The sequence below is a fragment of the Heterocephalus glaber genome, unplaced genomic scaffold, assembly GCF_053883595.1.
Source record: "Heterocephalus glaber isolate CG9 unplaced genomic scaffold, H.glaber_assembly_v1.0 deba00001550, whole genome shotgun sequence".
Classification (NCBI taxonomy): domain Eukaryota; kingdom Metazoa; phylum Chordata; class Mammalia; order Rodentia; family Bathyergidae; genus Heterocephalus; species Heterocephalus glaber.
In genome coordinates this window covers 24374751-24395103 of record NW_028258343.1, presented here as the reverse complement: position 1 = coordinate 24395103, position 20353 = coordinate 24374751, and the positions used below count along the sequence as shown (strand labels likewise).

The 20353-nt window shown below is 45.2% G+C and overlaps 1 protein-coding gene and 1 long non-coding RNA gene across 6 annotated transcripts in view; one reads left to right on the top strand and one right to left on the bottom strand.

Annotated features, from left to right (window-relative positions):
- Cep85l (centrosomal protein 85L) overlaps nucleotides 1–20353 on the bottom strand; it is a 110672-nt gene that overhangs the window by 74230 nt on the left and 16089 nt on the right. For 4 of the 5 annotated variants that reach the window (XM_021240680.2, XM_021240679.2, XM_004860164.4 and 1 more), the window contains exons 2-3: nucleotides 18978–19136; nucleotides 173–933 (exon numbers count right to left, since the gene is read on the bottom strand). In XM_021240680.2, the coding sequence (XP_021096339.2) occupies nucleotides 173–933; nucleotides 18978–19136 (920 nt within the window). Of the gene's footprint in view, nucleotides 1–172; nucleotides 934–1085; nucleotides 1615–18977; nucleotides 19137–20353 lie in introns of those variants that run through there. The other variant, XM_021240681.2, reaches the window with a different exon arrangement.
- On the top strand, nucleotides 651–18978 carry LOC110344988 (uncharacterized). The gene is made up of 3 exons (XR_002387999.2): nucleotides 651–828; nucleotides 12765–12799; nucleotides 14806–18978. It is a non-coding gene; the product is annotated as an uncharacterized LOC110344988 (long non-coding RNA).

The following is a 20353-nucleotide window of genomic DNA, read 5'->3' as shown; positions in this document are numbered from 1 at the left end:
AGAAAGAAAGTAAAGACCAGGTACAAGTTTTTAGTTTTCAGGTCGGTCAGTGCCAAACGCCTCACAGGCTGCTGGACGTTTCGGCCTTCGAGGGCCCACCTGCGGGAGGGCGGGCGGCGCCCACGGAGGGAGGGAGGGAGGGAGGGAGGGAGGCAGCCCCGACGCGCCTTACCTGCAGCGGGGCCTCCCCGAGCTGCTGCGGCCAGGGCGCCAGGCTGCAGGCGTCCTCCGCTGTCCTGCCTTCCAGAGGGTTGGTGCGCAGCTGCTCAGTGAGCCACATCTGTGTCCGCACGGAGGGCTGGATGGGAACTCCGCCCACCGCCTGCTGGCCAAGCACTAAGTACCTGGGAGACTCGAGGGGCTCCGGGCCGGCCTCGGCGGGCTTGCTTTCGGGTAAGGCACTGTGCGTCACGTCCAGGAGCTGCCTCCGGAGCGCGGAGGGGCAGGCTCTGAGGTCCTCCTGGGGGCTGCAGCTCTCAAACTTGTACTTGCAGTCCAGGGCCGATGTCCGCCTGCCCCCACTCTGCTTGTCCTCCAGCCTGAGCACCTCCATGCCGTCGTGCAGGCAGCGGGGCCTCAAGGTCCTCCACTGTGACGTTGGGTCCGCGCCCCGCCCCGTCTTCTCCAGGCGGGTCCCGCACTCCTCCGCGGTCAGGGGGCCACCCAGGCCGCAGCCCTCGGGGGCGGTGAGTCTGGACAGAGACGACCACTTCCGGAGGGGCCGGGAGCCCTTCATGTCCAGACAAGAGTCGGGCTCCCGCTCTCGGCCACCGTGGTCGCCCAGCGCCTGCAGGAGGCCCGCGCTCCATCGCGGTCCCTCGGACACCGGTGAGTCCCTGTGCCTGGGGCTGGACGGCATCACATGGGCGGTGGGCAGGGTGACAAGCGAGCGGCTGGGCCGAAAGGATAAGGCGCCGCTGGACGTGGAGTGATCTGCGGAGAGAACAGACTGCCGCTCAGTTACTTAGCAGGAGAAGGCAGGCGCGGCGCGCCCAGGAGCGTGAACAGGCCGCGCCACGGCCTCGCAGACTCCTCAGGACTGGCGCGTTGGCACCGCCTTCAAACGGTACTTCAGATATACTTACGTAGTAGGGCACAGGAGGGACGGAGTGGCCGGGACACACGTCTGTATTTATCCTAGTTAATCAAAGCACTGTGCCTTTAAAAGAAAACCAGCCATCTCCCTATCGGGAGGCCTCATCATAATCCAGCCAGGCTCCGTCAGAAAATGTTACTTTTGAATCTCTCTACACCGTGGGAGTCTGGGCCAAATCTGAAGACTCAGCATCCCCTGAAACCCTAATTCAAATCGCAAACATGTGAATAGGTGGTAAAATAACCAGAAAGGGTTCTGAGAACTCATCTGCAGAGACGAAGTGGTTCCCAGGCCTCCCACGCCTCCTTCCGCTCCTCATCCGCTCTGCAGTCGCTAAGTCCCAGGCTGTGCACGTTCACGTCCCAGGCACCTCGGAGTCCATGGCTCCAGCGGGCCTGCCCCACACAAGCTGCACACAGGCTCCTGGCAGGAGCCCCAGGGAAAACCCGACCTTAAAGAGCCCTACATTCAATGTGCTCACCAGCACGCGCTAAGTTACCACCAGGCGTGCCGACCTCGGTGGGAGGGATGACAACTTGAACAGCCAGAGGCTGGGGGGGGGGGGGGGGGGAGGCAGCTGTTATGTTTTCCCTATCTTTTCAAAAATACTGACTCTCAAGCCAGAATATATTTCAAGGTTATTTGTGTGCTCTGATACTGTTTCAAAGAAATAAAGTCCATGGGGAAGACAAACTGGTAATGTCTAACTGTTTGGAAAGGTCAGAACCGAGTAGACTAATTCAAAAATGAAACTCCAGTCGTCTTTGCACAGAAATGCTTACTTGGGGAGCCCACAGATGAGGGGTGTGGACAGAACGTCACAGTAAACAGTTCCCGAGTACAAGACTGCCTATCAGGGTCTCAGAGCGATTCTACGATTAGGAACTCTCACATTGTGAGTCCAAACTCCCAAATGAATACTAGACCTGGCATCCCCAGCACACCCTGCAAACTCCCACAGACATCTAAGAGCACCAGTGCATGAGGAAGTGGGCTCAACTCGGCGCTGCCATTTCCCGCTGGAAGAAGCAACAGCAGAGCCAGCTGCTTCCCACAAAGGTAGCTGCAGAGCCAGGGTCTAGAGCAGCAATGGTGCACCTTCAGACCTTTCAAGGACACAAACAGCCGCTGCCGCACACCTGCCACAGGTTCCCACCGCTGCTCCAGACCCTGCACGTAGCAGGGGGGCAGCTCCAGTGTTTGCCCCCAGAGCTGGGGGCAGGAAAGTGACTTGGGTAGCCTAACTAAAACCCAGCCCAGTCCGCACTCCTCCGGCAAGTGCTGTGAAGAGCAACGCCCTGAACACACTGCTCGTCTGCCGGCAGACAGTAGTGAACCATGGAGGACCCAGCTGGGACAAGGTGGCACCAAAGCAAGAAAATACATAAAAGATTCCGTTTCTCTTTGTGGAGCTAACAGTCGTGAGAGGCTGCTCAGGCTCCTTCTGACAGGTGAAGGTGAAGCAGAGATGCACTCTGCTCTGCTGAGGAAAGAGCCTGGCTCTCATTCCTGGGGAGTTTCTAGGGGAGTGGGGGAATGGCAAAGACTGTACCTGCAGTGATCTTACACCGAGACAACGGCAGAAGCCTGGGTGACCAAACAAGAAAACAGAGAGGATATGCTCCTGAGGGCTGGGTCCAAACAGAAAATGACAAACGCCCCAAATGCTGATGGACTATCCATATTAATGGGGTAATTTTAGATATATATTTATTATTAAAAGGGAATATTTGTATTAAGATCATCATAGCCTCTTAAAAACATCTTTACTTTTTTTTTTTTGGTACCAGGGATGGAACTTGGGTCTTTACGCTTGTGGGGCAGACAGAGGAAGCACTGAGCTAAATCCCCTGCCCAACATCTTTACATTTTTAAAAAACAAGATCTAAGACAAAAAATACACTAACAGCAATGTGTATTCCCTATTATATTCATAAAAGTATTAAAAGGTGCTTAATACACTATGATGTGAGAACATAAACCCCTGTAACCTTTGGGAGAAAAGGGGAAGTACACGTATGTCGATATTTAATGTTAGAGTACAGACAAGTTACTTACATGTGTATATGAACATACATATATAACGCGCAGCGCAAAGTTCTGGAAGAATACACCTGAAACTCAGTGAAGGAAGTCACTCCTGCATACGGAAGATGGCAAAAGGAGAAGGGATTTTCACATTTCATCGTACACAATGTCTTACTTTAGCTTCAGGTAAGATAATTCTACCATTTCTCCTGCAAAGGTTGCTTTTGTGATTTTCAAAGAATCACTACCTCCAAGGGCACTGTGCCGAAGGATGGGCGGAGCCTCAGGTGACAGCAGGAAGCAGAGACCATAGCCCCAGGTCTGCTGCTTCCCTCAGCAGCTCCGGGAGCCCTCACTGCAGAGAAAGCTGGCTCGGAAGGCAGCAGAGCAAGTCCCACACATGGCTGCTTGCTCTGTGATGCTGAGTGCAGCTGAGATGGCATTCGTGGACTGTGACAGCACAGAACTGACTCCCGGAGCTCCACAGTAGGAATCCTCCAAGCTTTGCATCAAGAGGCACTCAGGAGACACCAGACTCTGCTGCTCCACGCGCTCTAACACCCTTCACCGACGCCTGCTCTCAGCTCTGGACCCCGAGCTCAACCATGACCAGTATTGAGTTCAGGGTAACATCTGACCGACTGTGACTCTCAGAACCCCTCACTGTCAATGCCAGGATCAGCGCTCGGTCAACGCACACGGGCACACACATACACGCGCGCACACAGCTCCTGAATAAACGGCACGGGATTAAATGGTGCACAGATGGATGTGTGGAGAAGGGGAGCCATTGCGCCTTCTGGACATAATCAGAAGACGTTCATGTTAACAATTTCACACTTCAAAAATGTTATTTTGCCCTAAGGAAGGTTAACTGGGGACAGGTGTAGTGCAGTTCTAATGTGCTTTAAGCTACTTAACTGTAGCCACAAATCCCGAAGGAAAGCCACACGATGGCACCCAGCCTCCATCTAAGTGGATGCTGTGGAAGCAGCAGAGCGCCCTTCTGAAAAACAAGATGGGTCTGCAGCCTTCACAGGGAGAAGGGGTCATGGTTTCAGGCAGATGGAGGCGTGCGAGGGCAGAATACAAGAAAGAGGACATCACTGTAGCCTGATGTGGAAGTGGACTGTTTTTAAGATAACATATTTCTGAGCCAGGGATTTAGCTCAATGGTGCTGCCACATGCCTGGCAAGCACAAGGTCCTGAGTTTGATCCCCGGTACCAAAAATAAAATAACATATTTCTGAATTCCCAACAAAATCCCAACTTCATTTCACTCTTAAATTCAGGGATGTTAGTGTGAGTGTGTGTAAGTGTGTGTCTCTCTCCCTCTCTCCTCCTCTTCCCCCTTTCCCTGTGCTGCTTTATCCTTCCGATAGTGAAAAAAAATTAGATACAAAAAACACCACACCCTCTTGGTCTTGCAGATTTATAATAAACTGTAAATTTTTATAGTTAAAAAAAATCAGGACACTATATAACCATTTCAAAACATTCTAATTTACAATGTACCACCTTAATGTATTAGTCAGTATAAAATAGTATGATAAATATTCATTTTTTGAGTGAAAATACTGACCCTAACTAAGAAGGCAGTAAGCTTTATGTGACCCCATGCCGCTTCTTCCCTCGCCTTCAAATGGCACATCACAGCTATAGCATACCATACAGGAACCTTACACCACATGCAACCCTCCTGTGCTAACAAGTTAATATTTCAAAGTATTTCCTATATTTTATATAAATTTTAAAAAATATTCTAAGTCAAACTCTGGCAGAAAAGTAGCCATATAAAATAATTCAACTAAACAATCTCTGAAGACTGTATTAAACACAGGAACTACTAGCATAAAAAACAACACAAGTATATTATTTGTAATAAAAAGCTTACAGTTTCACTGTGACACAGCTGCAAAGTGGGATTAAAGCTTATCCTAAAGAAACTGCTGAACAACAGATAATGACAGAGAAAATGCAGCCTGCTCATCACCCGCCAGCAGGAGCCATGCACCCAGAGCACGGGGCAGCGTCTCGGAGGGGCTGGGAGTCCAGCCTGACAGCTACAGTTCTTTCTCCACGGAAACCGCCCTTCCAGACTCTGGGCTATGCAAAAACAGAGCTTACTAACAGACTTGTTGAAGAACCGCTAAAAGTTCTTTCTTTCTAAAACCCTAAAATAGCAATCACTGCAAACAGCAATAAAAACCAGATCTAATTTGTGGGCAGAGAGAACTGAAATAGCTGCTGACTGCCTCATTTCTGTCAGCCAAGGCAATCGGCACCATGACAGGGCTCCAAGGCTCCTGCTCCCCGAGAGCCAGTCCGAGTGCACACCAGACTCCATGCCAACACCCGGGAAGCTGGCAGCCGGCCAGCCACCCGACGGCAGACACAACAGTAAGGAGGGACCCTGGCCCCACCTCCCACCAGCGCTAATCCTAGTGAATCCCAGACAAAATACAGTATCTCAATTGTAGCACTTTTAGAAGAAACCACAGGTGTCTATTTTCAGAACTTTGAATCAGGCAAAGGTTTATTAAATACTAAAAGCCTAAACAACACAAGAAAATACAGCTAAGGTGCACTTCATTAAAATTTTAATTTTGCTGCAAATGATACTTTATCAAACAAAAAGAGAACCAGCAAAATGAGAGAAAATTTTTGCAAATCACCTATTTGATAAGGACTTTTATCTAATTATATAAAGAACTCCTATAACTCAGTAAAAATACAAACGACTCAATTTAAAAGACACGGAATTAGCATTCTCCAAAGAAGATATACAAGTGGACTGCTCAAAGCATATGAAAAGATACTCAGTATCATTTGCTACCAGGGAAATACAACTGGAAACCACACTGAGAAGCCACTTCACACTCACCAGGATGGGCAGGATCAAAAGGAGAGGGGACAACCAGGTTGCGGAGAAGCCAGTGGCACATGCAGCAGTGCCTGCGCCTTCACACACCGGCACCTCAACGAGTTCAACATCTCGCACCCAGCCTGGGGGTCTCCCCACCCGAGGGTATGCAAGAACATCCATGCATGCACTAGCCTGAAGAGCCAGGAAGAAACAATCTGCACTTCCTTCAACTGATGAGGATAAATGTATCAGCCACACAAGTACTGATACACAGTACAAGGATGAGCCCAGGAACATCGCGTCAAGAGTACCGCATGCTAGATAATCCCATTCATATGAAAAGACCAGAATAAAGACATCTGTAGAAACAGGGAGTGCAGGGGCTACCAGGGCTGGGCAGGGGTGTGTGAGTGAGAGCCACTGGGTTTCCTCTAAGAGAGATGAACATATTCTAACAAAGGACTCTGCGACTATCTTCTAGAAACATTAAACTGTCAACTTTAAATGCTCAAACTGCATGGTATATGAAATACATCTCAGTAATGCCATTTTTTAAAGGACAGATATCGAAGGAAATAGTATGAGAAGAAAAGTCAACCAAAGGAACCTGAGAAAGAAAAAAACCTATGACAACAAAAAATGCATCAAAATATAAACATTATCATACTACGTGAAAATCCACCTGAAAGACAAGCACTGTCTCGTTATTTTTTAATCCAGGTAAATGTTTATGAGACACAGCTAAAATGTGAAGTCCTATTGTGGCACCATGGTACCTGCCTGGAGTCAGGACAATTACAAGAAACAAGCTTGTCCATTAATAACAGGCCTGAACATCACAAGGTCAGGGCCACGGAAAGCATTCTGTCTCCAACTGCTTGCTTTACTCTTTATATCCTTCATGAGAGCAAAATGCGTTCTTGTTTCACTATAGCTAAAGATATGGCCTATTCTTTTAATGACTCCATGAATTATAGCAACAATAAGAGCAATTCTGTACAAATTTAAGTTCTTGGGTTTTTTTGGTACCGGGGATGGAACTCGGGTCCTTGTGCTTGCAAGGCAGGCGGCAGAACCACTGAGCTAAATCCCCAGTCCTTTTAGTTCTTGTTTTATCAAACCATAATTCTCAACCATCTCAAGAAGCCACTTCAAATCCTATTAAGACAGAAAAATTACTTGCTTAACATAATTGTAGAAACCTACCTTTCACAAATGAGACAGTTCTCAAACTATTTTTGATAACTGTCTCTTAATAACTGTTCACAGCAAACTAAGAAACTTTTCTTTATAAGCTTATATAGAGCAAGATCCACAGCTCTGTTTGAACCACCCCTCCAAAGTGGCAATTCTCATCTCTAACCAGATTACTGGCAACTTCAAGAACAATGTGAGGTAGGGCTTGAAAAGATCGCCAGTGCAAAGCAAGACTCGTTTCAAAAGCTGGTCAGAAAAAATAACTTGGTTTTATTTTTACACAAAATTAATGGGGTTTTTTCTTGCTTCCTTCACAACTGCACTCATGCACCCACGTTCCGCGGGCTCGCTCCAGTTCCCACGCAAGGAGACGTCTCACGGGGCAGCTGGCTGGCAGAGTCATAAATACTTCTCTCCTATAAAATGTTTTATAAGTCAAACTAAAATCCAACCTCTTAAATTATGAATGTCTAGGTCCTTAGAAACAGAGCTACTACTTTATGGCAAAACAAGCAAGACTTTTTATCTTTGTTGCATGGGGAGCAAAAATTCTCAAGATACTGGCAAACAGAATGCAACAAATCATCAAAAAGATCATGCATCATGACCAAGTAGGCTTCATCCCAGGGATGCAAGGAAGGTTCAATGTCCGCAAATCAGGAAGTGTGTGTGTTACATGACATAAACAGAGGCAAGGAAAAAAACTCATGATCTTCTCAACAGACACAGAAAAGCCTTTGGTGAAATCCAAATCCCATTCATGATAAAAATCCTGAAGAAAACAGGCATAGAAGGGCCTTGTCTTGATATGAAAAAGCCATTTACGACAAACCTATTGGCAACATTATGACATTCTGCTAAATGGGGGAAAACTGAAAGCTTTCTGTCTAAAACCACAAATAAGACAAGGATGTCCACTATCACTACTCTTGTTCAATACAGTACTTGAAACATTAGCCAGAACAATCAGGGAAAAGAAAAGAAAAGAAAAGGGATCTATATACATATAATATGTATCTATGAAAGGAAGAAGTCAGATTATTTGCAGATGATGTGATCCTATACACAGAAGAAACAAATATTCCACCAAAAGACTCATGGAATTAATAACCGAATTCAGCAATGTAGTACAATACAAATCAAACACACAAAAATCAGTAACATTTCTATACACCAATACTGAACTCACTGAGAAAGAAATTAGGAAAACAATACCACTCAAATAACATCAAAAAAAAATTAAATACTTAGGAATTAACTTAGCCAAGGAAGTGAACGATCTGTACCACCAAAACTACAGAACTCTGAAAAACGTGATCAAAGAGGACATCAGAAAAGGGAACGACAGCCCCTGACCCTGGACAGGCAGATCGAATACAGTCATAATGGCCATATTTGCAGTCTCTATATAGATTTTACATAACCCCAATCAAAATATCAACAGCATTCCTCATAGAGAAAACAATCCTAAGATTTATATGGAAACAGAAAAGACGCAATTTACATGAATTCACACATTTCACCTAAAAAAAAAGTCACAACAAACCAAAACCAAAGTAAAACAGCCCTTCTGCCACCGACCCCTGGAAGGAGGAAGAAATGCACACCTTCCTCACTGCCAAGTCACAAGCGTAAAAAGAGCTGAAGGCAGCTCACTAAGAACTGTGCAGACACTCTAGAACAAACTTGGGTTATATCTGCTACCCCTAAACAAATTTCACACAGGGCAGGGATTTAGCTCAGTGGTTCTGCCGCCTGCCTCGCAAGCGCAAGGTCCCGAATTCGATCTCCAGTACAAAAGAAAAAAATTCATACATATTACTTAAAATCAGCATAATTATATGTCAGGGGAATTCTCAGCTACAGAACACAAAGAAATCAATATGTTTTAGGTTATTCTATAATGTTTGGAATCTAACAAATGTAGGTTTAATTTTATAAATGATTAAAAAATACAGACTTATGCTTAATGAATGACAAAAAACTATCATCGAAGATCAAAGTATATAAAGCATATGCACTTGACATTGATATGAAATATTCTAATAGATATTATGCTTTAAAGCTCACACTGTGCTGTAAATATCAATTAGTTGTGTTCTAAGAGTTCTGTGACTATTTTTTACTGTTAATTTTATTGGTACAACTTAAATATATATAACAATCACATTCGTCATAGCAAATTTGTACCTGTATTGCAGAGGACCGTAATACTGATCGTGCCCCAGGCAGGCTGTGAGGAGCTAATCTCGCAACTGGCTTGTTTATAGAAGTGAGTCTGGCCGAAGCCTACGTGCTGAGGTCGAGTAACTCGCACCTAATTCCGTTCCTACAACTAAACCTTCAGACTAGGAGGACAGTGTTCCAATTACAATCATGTATTTTGTCTATTCTGTTCCTAACTTGAGAATGCTTTGTCTTGTCCTTTATGAGCCTTGTCTTCATTAATTTCCATAGAAACCACACTCGCCTTTACCCCAGTTGATTCCCAATAAAAGTCAGTGCCTGGGACTGGGACTGACCCGCGCCTGTCGGTTGCACTGGCATTGGTGGTCCTGGCCCCTGCTCTCGCTCCTAGTTCTGTCTTTTAGTTTTATTTCTCAGGCCTGCAGTGTATCCTAGTCAAGTGGGGACTGGAACCTGACTACAGGGGTCTCTGGCACCTGTACAAACTGATTCTTCTTTTTCTCCCAATCCCCTCCCCTCCCTTCAACCCTACCCATTTACAAAAGCTTTGTTTCCATTTTATTCCTTCTTTTCTCATTTTTTCTTTTCTTTCTTTTCCTCCTCCCTCCTCCCCAGCTTCCGTTTCTTTTTGAACAATTTCTTCCAATTTCACATTATTTATTATACATTTAGGTCCTTATTTACCCTTTCAGTTTCTCACACCAGAGAGACAATGTGATATTCACACGTGTGTCCTATTTATTTCACTTAAGAGTATAGTCTCAAGGTACATCCATTTAGCAAGAAATGTCTCAAGTTTATCCTTCATTATGGCTGAGTAATACTCCATTGTATTAAAAGCCCACATCACTGGGGATTTAGCTCAGTGGTTTTGCCGCCTGCTGCACAAGCACAAGGACCTGAGTTCTATCCCCGGTACAAAAAAAAAAAAAAAAAAACCCACATCTTTTTAATCTACTCACCACGTGATGGCCATTTGGGCTATTTCCAAGCTTTAGCTATTACAAACTGTCACTGTAAACATGGGTGCACATATATCACTGCAGTGTAATGCTTTTAATTCCCTTGGGGAAGATCCCCAGCAGTGGAATAGCGGGGTCAAATGGGACTTCCAGTCCTAGGTCTTTGAGGTATCTCCATACTGATTTCCACAGTGGTTGCACCAGTCTGCACTCCCACCAGCAGTGGAGCAGGGTTCCTCTTTCCCCACAGCCCCGCCAGCATTTGTTATTGGTTGATTTCATGATAGCAGCCATTCTTTCTGGGGTGAGGTGGAATCTCAGCATTGTTGTAATTTCCATCTCTCGAATGACCTGTGATGTTGAACATTTTTTCATTTATTTATTTGCTGTTTGTACTTCTTCATCTGAGAAGTGTCTATTCATCTCAGATGCCCATTTTTAGATTGGGTCTTTAAATTGGAGGGGTCTGATTTTTTCAATTATTTGTATGTTCTAAATATTAGCTCTTTATCTGAGGGTCTGCTGGCTAAAATTTTTTCCCACTCTATGGGTTGTCTCTTCACTCTGTTGATTTATTTTGTGGTGCAAAACTTTTTAATAGGATGAGATCTCAGTTGTTGATTCTTTGTATTACTTCCCTTGCAGTCTGGGTTTTGTTCATGAAGTCTTTGTCTATCACTATGTCCTCAAAAGTTCTACCCATTCTCTCTTCCAGCAGATTTAGTGTTTTTGTTTTAATATCCAGATTTTTTTTTTTGGTACCGGGGATTGAACTCGGGCCCTTGTGCTTGCAAGGCAGGCAGCAGAATCACTGAGCTAAATTCCCGGCCCAATATTTAGATCTTTGATCCATTTTGGTTTTAGTTTAGTGCATGGTGAGAGACATGGGTCTGGTTTTAGGTCTTTGGCATATGGAAAGGCAGTTTTTCAGGCACCAATTTATTAGAGGCTATCTTTCTTTTAGTGAACATGTTTGACACTTTTTGTCAAAGGCAAGGTGGCTGAGTGTGTCTGGTGGCTGAGTGTGTCTGGAGTTGTTTCTGCATTTTCTAGTCTGTTCCACTGATCCTCGGGTCTGTTCTTCTGCCAGTATCATGCTGTTTTTATCATAGTAGCATAGGAATCAATCTAACAAATGAAGCAAAGGACCTTTTCATTGAAAATTACAGTACTCTGAAAAAGGAGATGGAAGAGGATATCGGAAAATGGAAAGATATCCCTTTCTCTTGGATAGGAAGAACCAACATAATGAAAATGGCCATATTTCCAAAACTGTTACACAGATTTAATGCAATCCCAATCAAAATACCATTAGCATACCTCACAGAACTAGAGAAAACATTACTAAAATTCATTTGACACCAGAAGGACCCTAGAATAGCAAAAACACTTCTGAGGGCTGGGGATTTAGCTCAGTGGTGCCATACCTGCCTTACAAGCACAAGGTCCTGAGTTCGATCCTGGGGTGGAGGGGACAATTCTGAACAATTCTGAGCTGGGGTAAGAGTAAGGCAGGGGCATCACAATCGCTGACTTGAAATCATACTAGAGAACTGCGATAAATACAAAGCTATTCTTAACATTCAGCAGCCACGATGGTCATTGGCTGGGAAAGCACAGAGGAGGAGGACCTAAGAACGAGAATGCACCCCTCCTGGTCACACCCCCAGTGACAACCCCCAACCCGGCACCACTTCCTAATACCACATTTGGCCATGAACTCACCCATGGATTCATCCACCAATGAGCAGAACATCCCACGATCCAATCACCTTCCAATCGCCTAACTCTCAGTACACGAGACTCTTGGGGGACATTTTAGACCTAAACCATAACAGAACGTACTGTAGAACAGCTCCCATGCTGCGAAAATCATGAAAGGCAAATAAATGCAGTAAAGAAAACAATACTAATAAGAAAAAAATATTACACCAATGAACACAGCAGCCTTTCCTTCTCAATAAAGGTCTTTATTATGTCTTCTAAAACTCTTTCCTAGGACCAGGGAGTTAGTTCAGTGGTGCCACCGCCTGCCTCGCAAGTATAAGGTCCTGAGTCTGATCCTCGGTACCAAAAAAAAACCCTCCTTCCTATATTCAGTTAACATTTTAATTCCCTGCTTTAAAGAAGAGTACCCCTCACCTCCCCAGACAAATACCATTGGTACCATCCATCACTCAAACCACAATCCCAGTCCGTTTTCCACACACATCTCAAGCCTGTTTTTTATGGTCAGTTTTCAGAATCCCACTACTCTTACTGTTAACCACAAGTCCTCATCCTTGCCTGGAACTTCCGCCCTGTTTGTACTCGTCTTCAGATTCTGACACTGCCTTACCCACATAGTGTGTTCTCTTCCACTATCTGCTGTGACCACAGCCATGCCTTCCACTCATTGATTCTTTCTTCCTTTTTTTTTCCTTCCAGTACCAGAGATTGAACCTGGGCCTCATGCACCCTAGGTAAGCACTCTACCACTGAGCTAAATACTAGCCCTCGATGAGTTGATTTTCCATTAGAGGGCTTGTTTTTTTGTACCAGGGATTGAACTCAGGACCTTGCGCTTGCGAGGCAGGTGGTGGCACCACTGAGCTACACCCCTGGCAGTTTTCCATTAGAATATTCTGCACAGTGACTGAACACACCAGTAAAAGCACTCTCTGCTTCCCATATTAACTAACAAACTGTCAGGCAAAGAAGCTGAAGTTCAGCTTGGAGATAACAGTCAGAGGAAATGGAAATTAGCAAAAAAAATTTAACATCTTTACATCAGCCAAATTCAAAGGAAAAGTGAAAATCATGCTCTTCATCCCTAAAGAGATCATAGAAACTTGTATTTAGCACTTGATGAATTATTCAGTGAGAAAAGCAGTGATATTTCCTACTGCTAACACAAATAGCTTAGTTCCAATTAATTCCAAGACTAAAGAAAAAAAGAACTTTTCTAAATAGCAATAGAAAAGGGTGTGGTTAATAATATGCAGCAGAATCAAAGAATTTCTAGGGATTATGAAAACAATGCTAATGTAGTCATCTTCTGATTGAGATACTGTCAGTTCTCCTGCTCAGTGCCATAGTGAAGGTGGCACCCCAATCCCCACGAGGGCCCAGACCGGGGTGGGAAGGGAGACTGCTGTCGGCCTTAACTCTCCACATCACTGGTCAGCTTTTGTGTTGTGGCCAAGATGCCTGACACCCACAGCTTATGAGAACCTCGTGGTTCAGAGGCTTCCATCCATGGGCAGCTGGCTGTGAGGCAGAAAGGAAACCAGGGTGGAAGAGTATGGTGGAGGCAACTGCTCACCTCATGCATCCAAGAAGCACAAAGCTTCTTGGAAGAGCCCCGAGAGGAAAGGTCAGGGTCCAAGGCCCCAAGGTCACTTCCCCGGACCCACCAGACACGCCCAGAATGTGTTTACCGAATCTCCGGTCCACCAAGTTGGCAATCAAGATTAACCACCACAGTTTCTTACTGCTTTGAAATGCTGCCTTTTGATAATCAATTTCCACCTAATTGTGTGTGTTACAAAGTACTCAGGTTGAAGTGATTGCTAGAGAACGCAATATCAATACGTAAACATGGGTACATGTGAAGTTTTCTTGCCAAATGTCGAGGTGGAAATTCTAAGCTTTTGTCTTAATCTCTTATTTGTTGTTTGGCTTATATGCTACAAAAACAGCAGGAAGCCTTCATATTCCACTGCATTTTCTTTCCAACACAGGAAAAAAAATAAGCACACGTGGAAGCTTACTTTACTCTTAAATGCTCACGGCAGTTGAAGCCACTCTGGATTACGTCTATGGCTATCTCCCTGGAGAACAAAGCAATTCCAGAAGCCCAGTGTGGTATAGATAGGTCATTAAACCATCTCACAAGTTTTTGTCTTTTGGCAGGGCCTTACTAATAGTCCAGACTTGCCTTGAACTCTATGTAGTCGAGGCTGGCCTTGGACATGTGAACTTCCTGCCTCAGCCTCCCAAAAACTGGGGTTACAGACGTGCGCCACTACGTCCAGCTAAAAATAACTATTTTTAAAGGAAATCCAATATATAGAAACCAAAAAGGGGGAAAAAAAATCAGAGAACATATATGACTTTTATTTTTAAAACCTGTGTGTGTGTGTGAATGAATACGTGACAAAAGGTCAGGGAGAATTTGCCGTGCCAATAACACTGGAGGCCTCTAAAGCCAAAGCAAAGGTCAGAGAAAGGGAAATAAAGGGAGATCTGTTTTTGCTCTATGTAATGCTTGATTCAACCTTTTCCAAACATGAACCTAAAATCTGAAATACAATTTTGCTTTTAGAATTATGTTCATTTTGATGTGCTTTTACGTGTCCATGAATACCTTTATAATCGGGCCAAATGAGTAGAAGGAGTATACAACAGCAGTAGACACCAAGGAAAGTTTCACAGTCTCTTTTTAAGTTTTTTCCTTCTTTTTTTTCCACTTACCCCACAATGACAGTGTGTCTGGGTCAAGGTCCACGCTGAGTCCACAAGGCACTCTCTCCCTCCAAGACCTGAGACCCGAGACCCGAGCGAGGGAGGACAGAGAAGCAGTTGTGGAGCCCACAGCAACAAACAACAAGGACCATCCCCAAGGGATCGCAGCAAAATTCTCAGCCATGGAAGCGAAGAACGAGAGACAGTCAGACAGACAGAAGAACCCACAGGGAAATGCCAGCAGGGGAAGGAGCAGGGGGCGTCGAGTGTCTGCAGAAAGAAAGGAGCTCGAGCCTTGGAAATAAATACCAGACCCCAAACTGGGACAGACAGAAACACAGGGCTCAGACAGGAGCCTCACACCCCAACGCTCCAGCAAGGGAGCAGGCACCCAGCACATACCAGTCCCTCCCTGTGATGCAATCGGGTGCAGAATCACAAAGGGGCCATCCGACTGTTCCTGATGGATGAATGGAGTCATTCTCACCAGACTCCTGAAATAAGGGTGTGAGGACGGAGAAGAAGAATCGTTTCTGAAGCAATGATGATAGAGCAAAAAACTGTGGCAGGAAATCTAAAAGTCATGTCATAAGTCCTACAATAAATAAGCTGTTTCTACGTTAAAGATGAAAGCAGGCTCAGCGAAGTGAGAAATTCTCCAAGAAGTGGCCCTCTCCCTCCCTCACGGACAGCAGTGCCTCTGTCTTGGGGACTGACGCCCCTGTGTGATGGCCTAGGAATCACTCTGCCCCTGCAAGCCCACCCATCCGCTCTAACACTGCATCCGTTACCAGTGAAAACAACCTCATCATTCACAGTCTTGTAAAAATCCCATTAGGCTAACTGAAAACTTGAAAAAAATCCTATAATGGCTCATTTTATTTACTACTTCAGGAATTTTAGTAGTCACCCACAGAAAGTAATGCCTTAGAAACCATTTTTTAAGCTGGGTATGGTTCATGCCTCTAATCCCAGCCCGTGAGGAGGCTGAAGCAGAAGACTGCAGTTTGAGAGTAGCCTGACAATCCAATGAGCCTGTCCCAAAATTTAAAAAAAAAAGTTGGGCCAGGGGTTTAGCTCAGTGGTTCCAGCACCTGCCTCGCAAGCACAAGGTCCGGAGTTCGATCCCTGGTACCAAAAAATAAAAATAAAAATAAAATAAAACAAAATAAAAGTTAAGGGCTGGAGGTGTAGCTCAGTGTAGAGCTCCCCTGGATTTGGTTCCTAGTACCACAAAGCTAAGCAAATGTTTTTTAAAAAGATAATACATTCTTATCTTTAGATAAAATTTATCTTTTCTTTAGCATATCAACTTTTTCTTAAATGCCTTTGAAATCAAGTCAAAATGAATCACACACTTAAATGTAAATGATAAGCCTCTTAGAACAAAAGAGAGAGAAAATATTTAAGATCTGGGACTAATCAAAGAGTTCTTACATTTCACCTAAGAAGCATAATTCATAAAGAAAAAACAGCACACTGCAATTCAGATTTAAAAACTCATGCTCTGCTGATGGCATTGTTAGGTTACAAAGACCAGCTGCACAGCTGGGGTGGGGGTGTTTACAACAGCCCAGCCCAGCGAAGACCAGCATCCAAATGTGCAAAGAAGCCCAAAACTCAACAGTGAAAAGGCAATAATACAGTGAGAAAGTGGGCAAAAGACACGAAGAGGTATTTCCGTGATGAGGACAGAAATCTCCATTCCAGCCTCCTGCCCGCTCAGGACAGTGAGAAGAGCAGAGCGCCAAGCACAGGACTGCGGAGCGCCTCCTCTACACACACCCACACTGCCTGAGGACTGCGCGCCTGGGAAGAAGCACACACAAGCCCTTCTGCAGCAAAGAACAGCAGGAGCATGAGAAACAGCAGCTTCCAAGCTAGACCACGAGAGGCAGCTCAGTGGGAACTATCTGACGGAATGTCAGGCAACTGCAATCAGCATGCTGCACCCGCTGATGAAAAAGCCAGTGCGTGCAAGAACAGAGGCCTAATGTCCACAGCAGCACACAGATGCTCAGAAAGAATCACAGGGAAATGCTAGAGATGGAAACGCTCCACTAGAAGAGCAGAACCACCTTGACATGGCGTCAGGAGCACATGCTTTAGTCGGCTTCTCACTGCTATCACAAAATGCCAGAGCACAGCAACCTCAGGGCAGAAAGACTGACTCGGGCTTGCACCTGCAAAAGTTTGGCCCACAGCACAGGGCCATGGCAGGGGAAAGCTGCTCGCTCACGACAGCCAGGAAGGAGAGCGCAGCCAGCACGCCCAGCGTACCCTTCTCCTGCTGCTGCCCTGGGGCAGTGCCCTGGACACAGCCAGCCATGCACTTTACTAATCCCAGTGATCCTCAGTCCCACCTTGTAGACAAGCAAGACTGACCATCACAGGAGACTGAGAGCAGCTAAGGAAAGTCTGTGAACTGGAAGACATGTCAACAGAAACATCTAAAATTAAAAACAAAGGGTAAAAAGACTGATAAAAATGTAAGACAATACCCAAAGACTGCGGCACAACTACCAAAGGTGGACATTATACCTTCACCAAAAAGATGGATCACAGACATAAATGTAAAACAAGAAACTAAAAGTCATGGAAACACAAATTAAAGCAGCAAATCCCACAGAACCACTGAGAACACCAAATGCAGACAGGGACATGGAGCGGCAGACTCTCACCCATAGCTGTGGGAACATAAAAGGTGCAGCCACTCTGACAGACAGTCTGGAAGTTTCTCCCAAAACTAAACCTACTTTGATCATACCTATCCAGCAAATGTGCAGGGTACTGACCCAAAGGAGCTAAAAATGGATGTAAGTACAAAAATGTGCACAAGAATATTTATAGAAGCTTTGTTCACAACCTCCAAAACGTGGAGCAGCCAAGACGTCCTTTAGTAAACAAATGGATAAACAAACTGGTACATCCAGACTCCGGGATATTACTCAGCACTGAAAACAAAACAAGCCATGAAGAGACACGGGGAAACATAAATGCATACTACTTAGGGAATGAAACCAATCTGAAAAGACTATATAAAGTATGGTTCCAGCTACGTACGTGACATCTGGGAAGAGGCAGAAAGTACGGCGATGGTAAAAAGCAGTGGTTACTAGGACCTGCGGGTAAGGAGAAAGGAACAGGCAGCCCCCGCCGGGGGTTCTTAAGGCAGTGGAACTGTTCTGTCCAGGCCCATCCGGCTGACAGGGCCTCAGTGCAGGCTTGTAAGTGCCTACGCTTTCACTCCGGTGAGACGCTGACCTCAGAGGAGGCTGAGCCCATGCGGAAACAGACATGTGGCAAATCTCTGCACCCCTAAAACCCAGTTACCTTTGAAAAACGAGATCTCACGACCACAACGTGCTATCACCGTATACAGAAAGGGTAGGGTTTCTAAACATCAAACTCTGGCAAGTATAAGGAGAAACTTGATCACTTATACACGCAGTAGGGGGAAATGGCAGTCACTCTGGAAATGGTGTGGCGGTTTCTTCCAGAACTGAACAAGCAACTGCTACACAACCCGGCTGCTGCACTCCTGGCCACAGGGCCAGAGAAAGGAAGGCCCGTCTCTGCTGCCCACCAAGCCCTGAGGGTGCGTTCGGGTGCGTTCGCAGCACCTTCAGGCTAAGGGCAGCACAGCACGAGGGAAGCAGCTTAGACGCCCACGGCAGGGCAGGATCAGCTGCAGTCTCCAGGGCCCCACTGCGGAGCGCCACTCACCCATGGAAAGGGAGGAACTGTCCTACAGACTCCCATTCACACAGCGCTCTCCAAACAGACAGTCAGACCTGGAAGAGACTGGTGCTGTCCAGGAGAGACAGACGGGGCACAGAGAGGAGTGCCGGAGCACAGGCTGGGTGCGTGGAAAGCTCTGCATGTCACCTCTGGGGCCATTACCCCCTGCAACACTGCACTGGAGCCGGGTGAGATATTTCCAGGGGAAGGGGTGAGGGCTACACAGAACCCCGCCGTATGAATCTTAAAACACCACATGCTACAGCTCTCTCAGAATAAGATGTTTAGTTAAGAAAATTAAAGGGAAGATGGAGGATCACCAGAGAGAGAATTTAATTTGGTGATACAGCAACTCAGAAAAATATTAAGCACTCAAATACTGTAATTTTTAGTTTGAACAATAAAGTAGAGCCGTTGGATATCCGCAGTGCACAACTGTTCTCCATAGCTCACCTTCCACACTGTCAGAGCAGGAGGTTCCCACGCCAGTGTCCCCACTGTCCGAAGCTATGCTGTGCCTCCTGCCTGGGTTATGTCGGTGGCTGTACGGCACAGTGGTGGCCGCCCACAGGGACTCATTACCAGGCAGCCACACCGGTGAGCAGTCCAAGCCTGAAAGAAAAATACACACCATTAACACACACAATGTCCATGGGGAGGGACGGGTTTGTATTTATCTTGTGAAAAATACACTTAGGATCTAAAAGGTATATTCTGCCCAAACTAAAGATAACTGATGAGAACTAAGACTTGTCACCTAAACTTTACACATCACCCATATATCAACTCGATGCTGATTTTGCAGCTTCCTCTGGCTGAAGACTGTTTTGGCTTCTGGGTACTAAGCATTTAAATGTACTGTTGTCTTATTAAACATATTAAATCGATACATTTATCTTCACGTGCTAAAACCTGCTTTGGGGTATCTGATGGGCAGTATCTGTAGCTCCATATTCAGGCACTAGCTACGTACTGAAGATTGGGAAAGCTGAACTGAATCATATTCATGACCATTAGCGGTAGAAGCTAGGCGTGGTGCGGCACACCTGTAATCCCAGCTACATATAATCCAGCAGGAGGATCACAAGTTTGAGACTAGCAGCTTAGTGAGACCTTGTCTTAGAATTTGACAACAAAAAAAAAATTTTTTTTAAGGACTGGGGAGGTAGTTCAGTACAAAGACCCGAGTTCAATCCCCAGTGCCACCAACAAGAAAAAAAGTAAATGTACTCATTATGTAAGAAAAATCAACTTTTCTACTACATCCTAGGCATTTAAAATTTTTGTTTTTTACTACCACAATACACCTTCTTTTACATCTCTCTCTCTCTCTGTCTTCTTTTCCTGGTACTGGGGATCGAACTCAGGGCTTGGTGCTTGCCAGGCAGGCGTGGCACCACTAAGAAACACACCATCTTTTACTTCTTTACCTTTCCTAAAATGTAGCAGCACATTTCCTGCTCTTACCTCAGTCCATCTTCCTGAGTTACACTGAAACTTTGTGAGCCAGTTTAGGGTTCAGTGTCCTCTCAATGTTTACTTCACATCTGTCCGTTTCTATGTTATACTTGTCTTTGTTTTACCCATCACTTTATTTTATTTATTTTATTTTTTTTTTGGTACTGGGGATATAACTCAGGATCTTGCGCTTGCCAGGCAGGGGTGGTGCTATTGAGCTACATCCCCGGCCCTTAACTTAATTATTTTATTATTGACTGCAATGCCACTCAAAGCATAGCCATGGACCAATGCTGGTATGAACTATCTGTTACAAGTAAGGTACAGAAATAAGAAATATGGAAATTTTACAGTAATCAGAGCAATTTTAA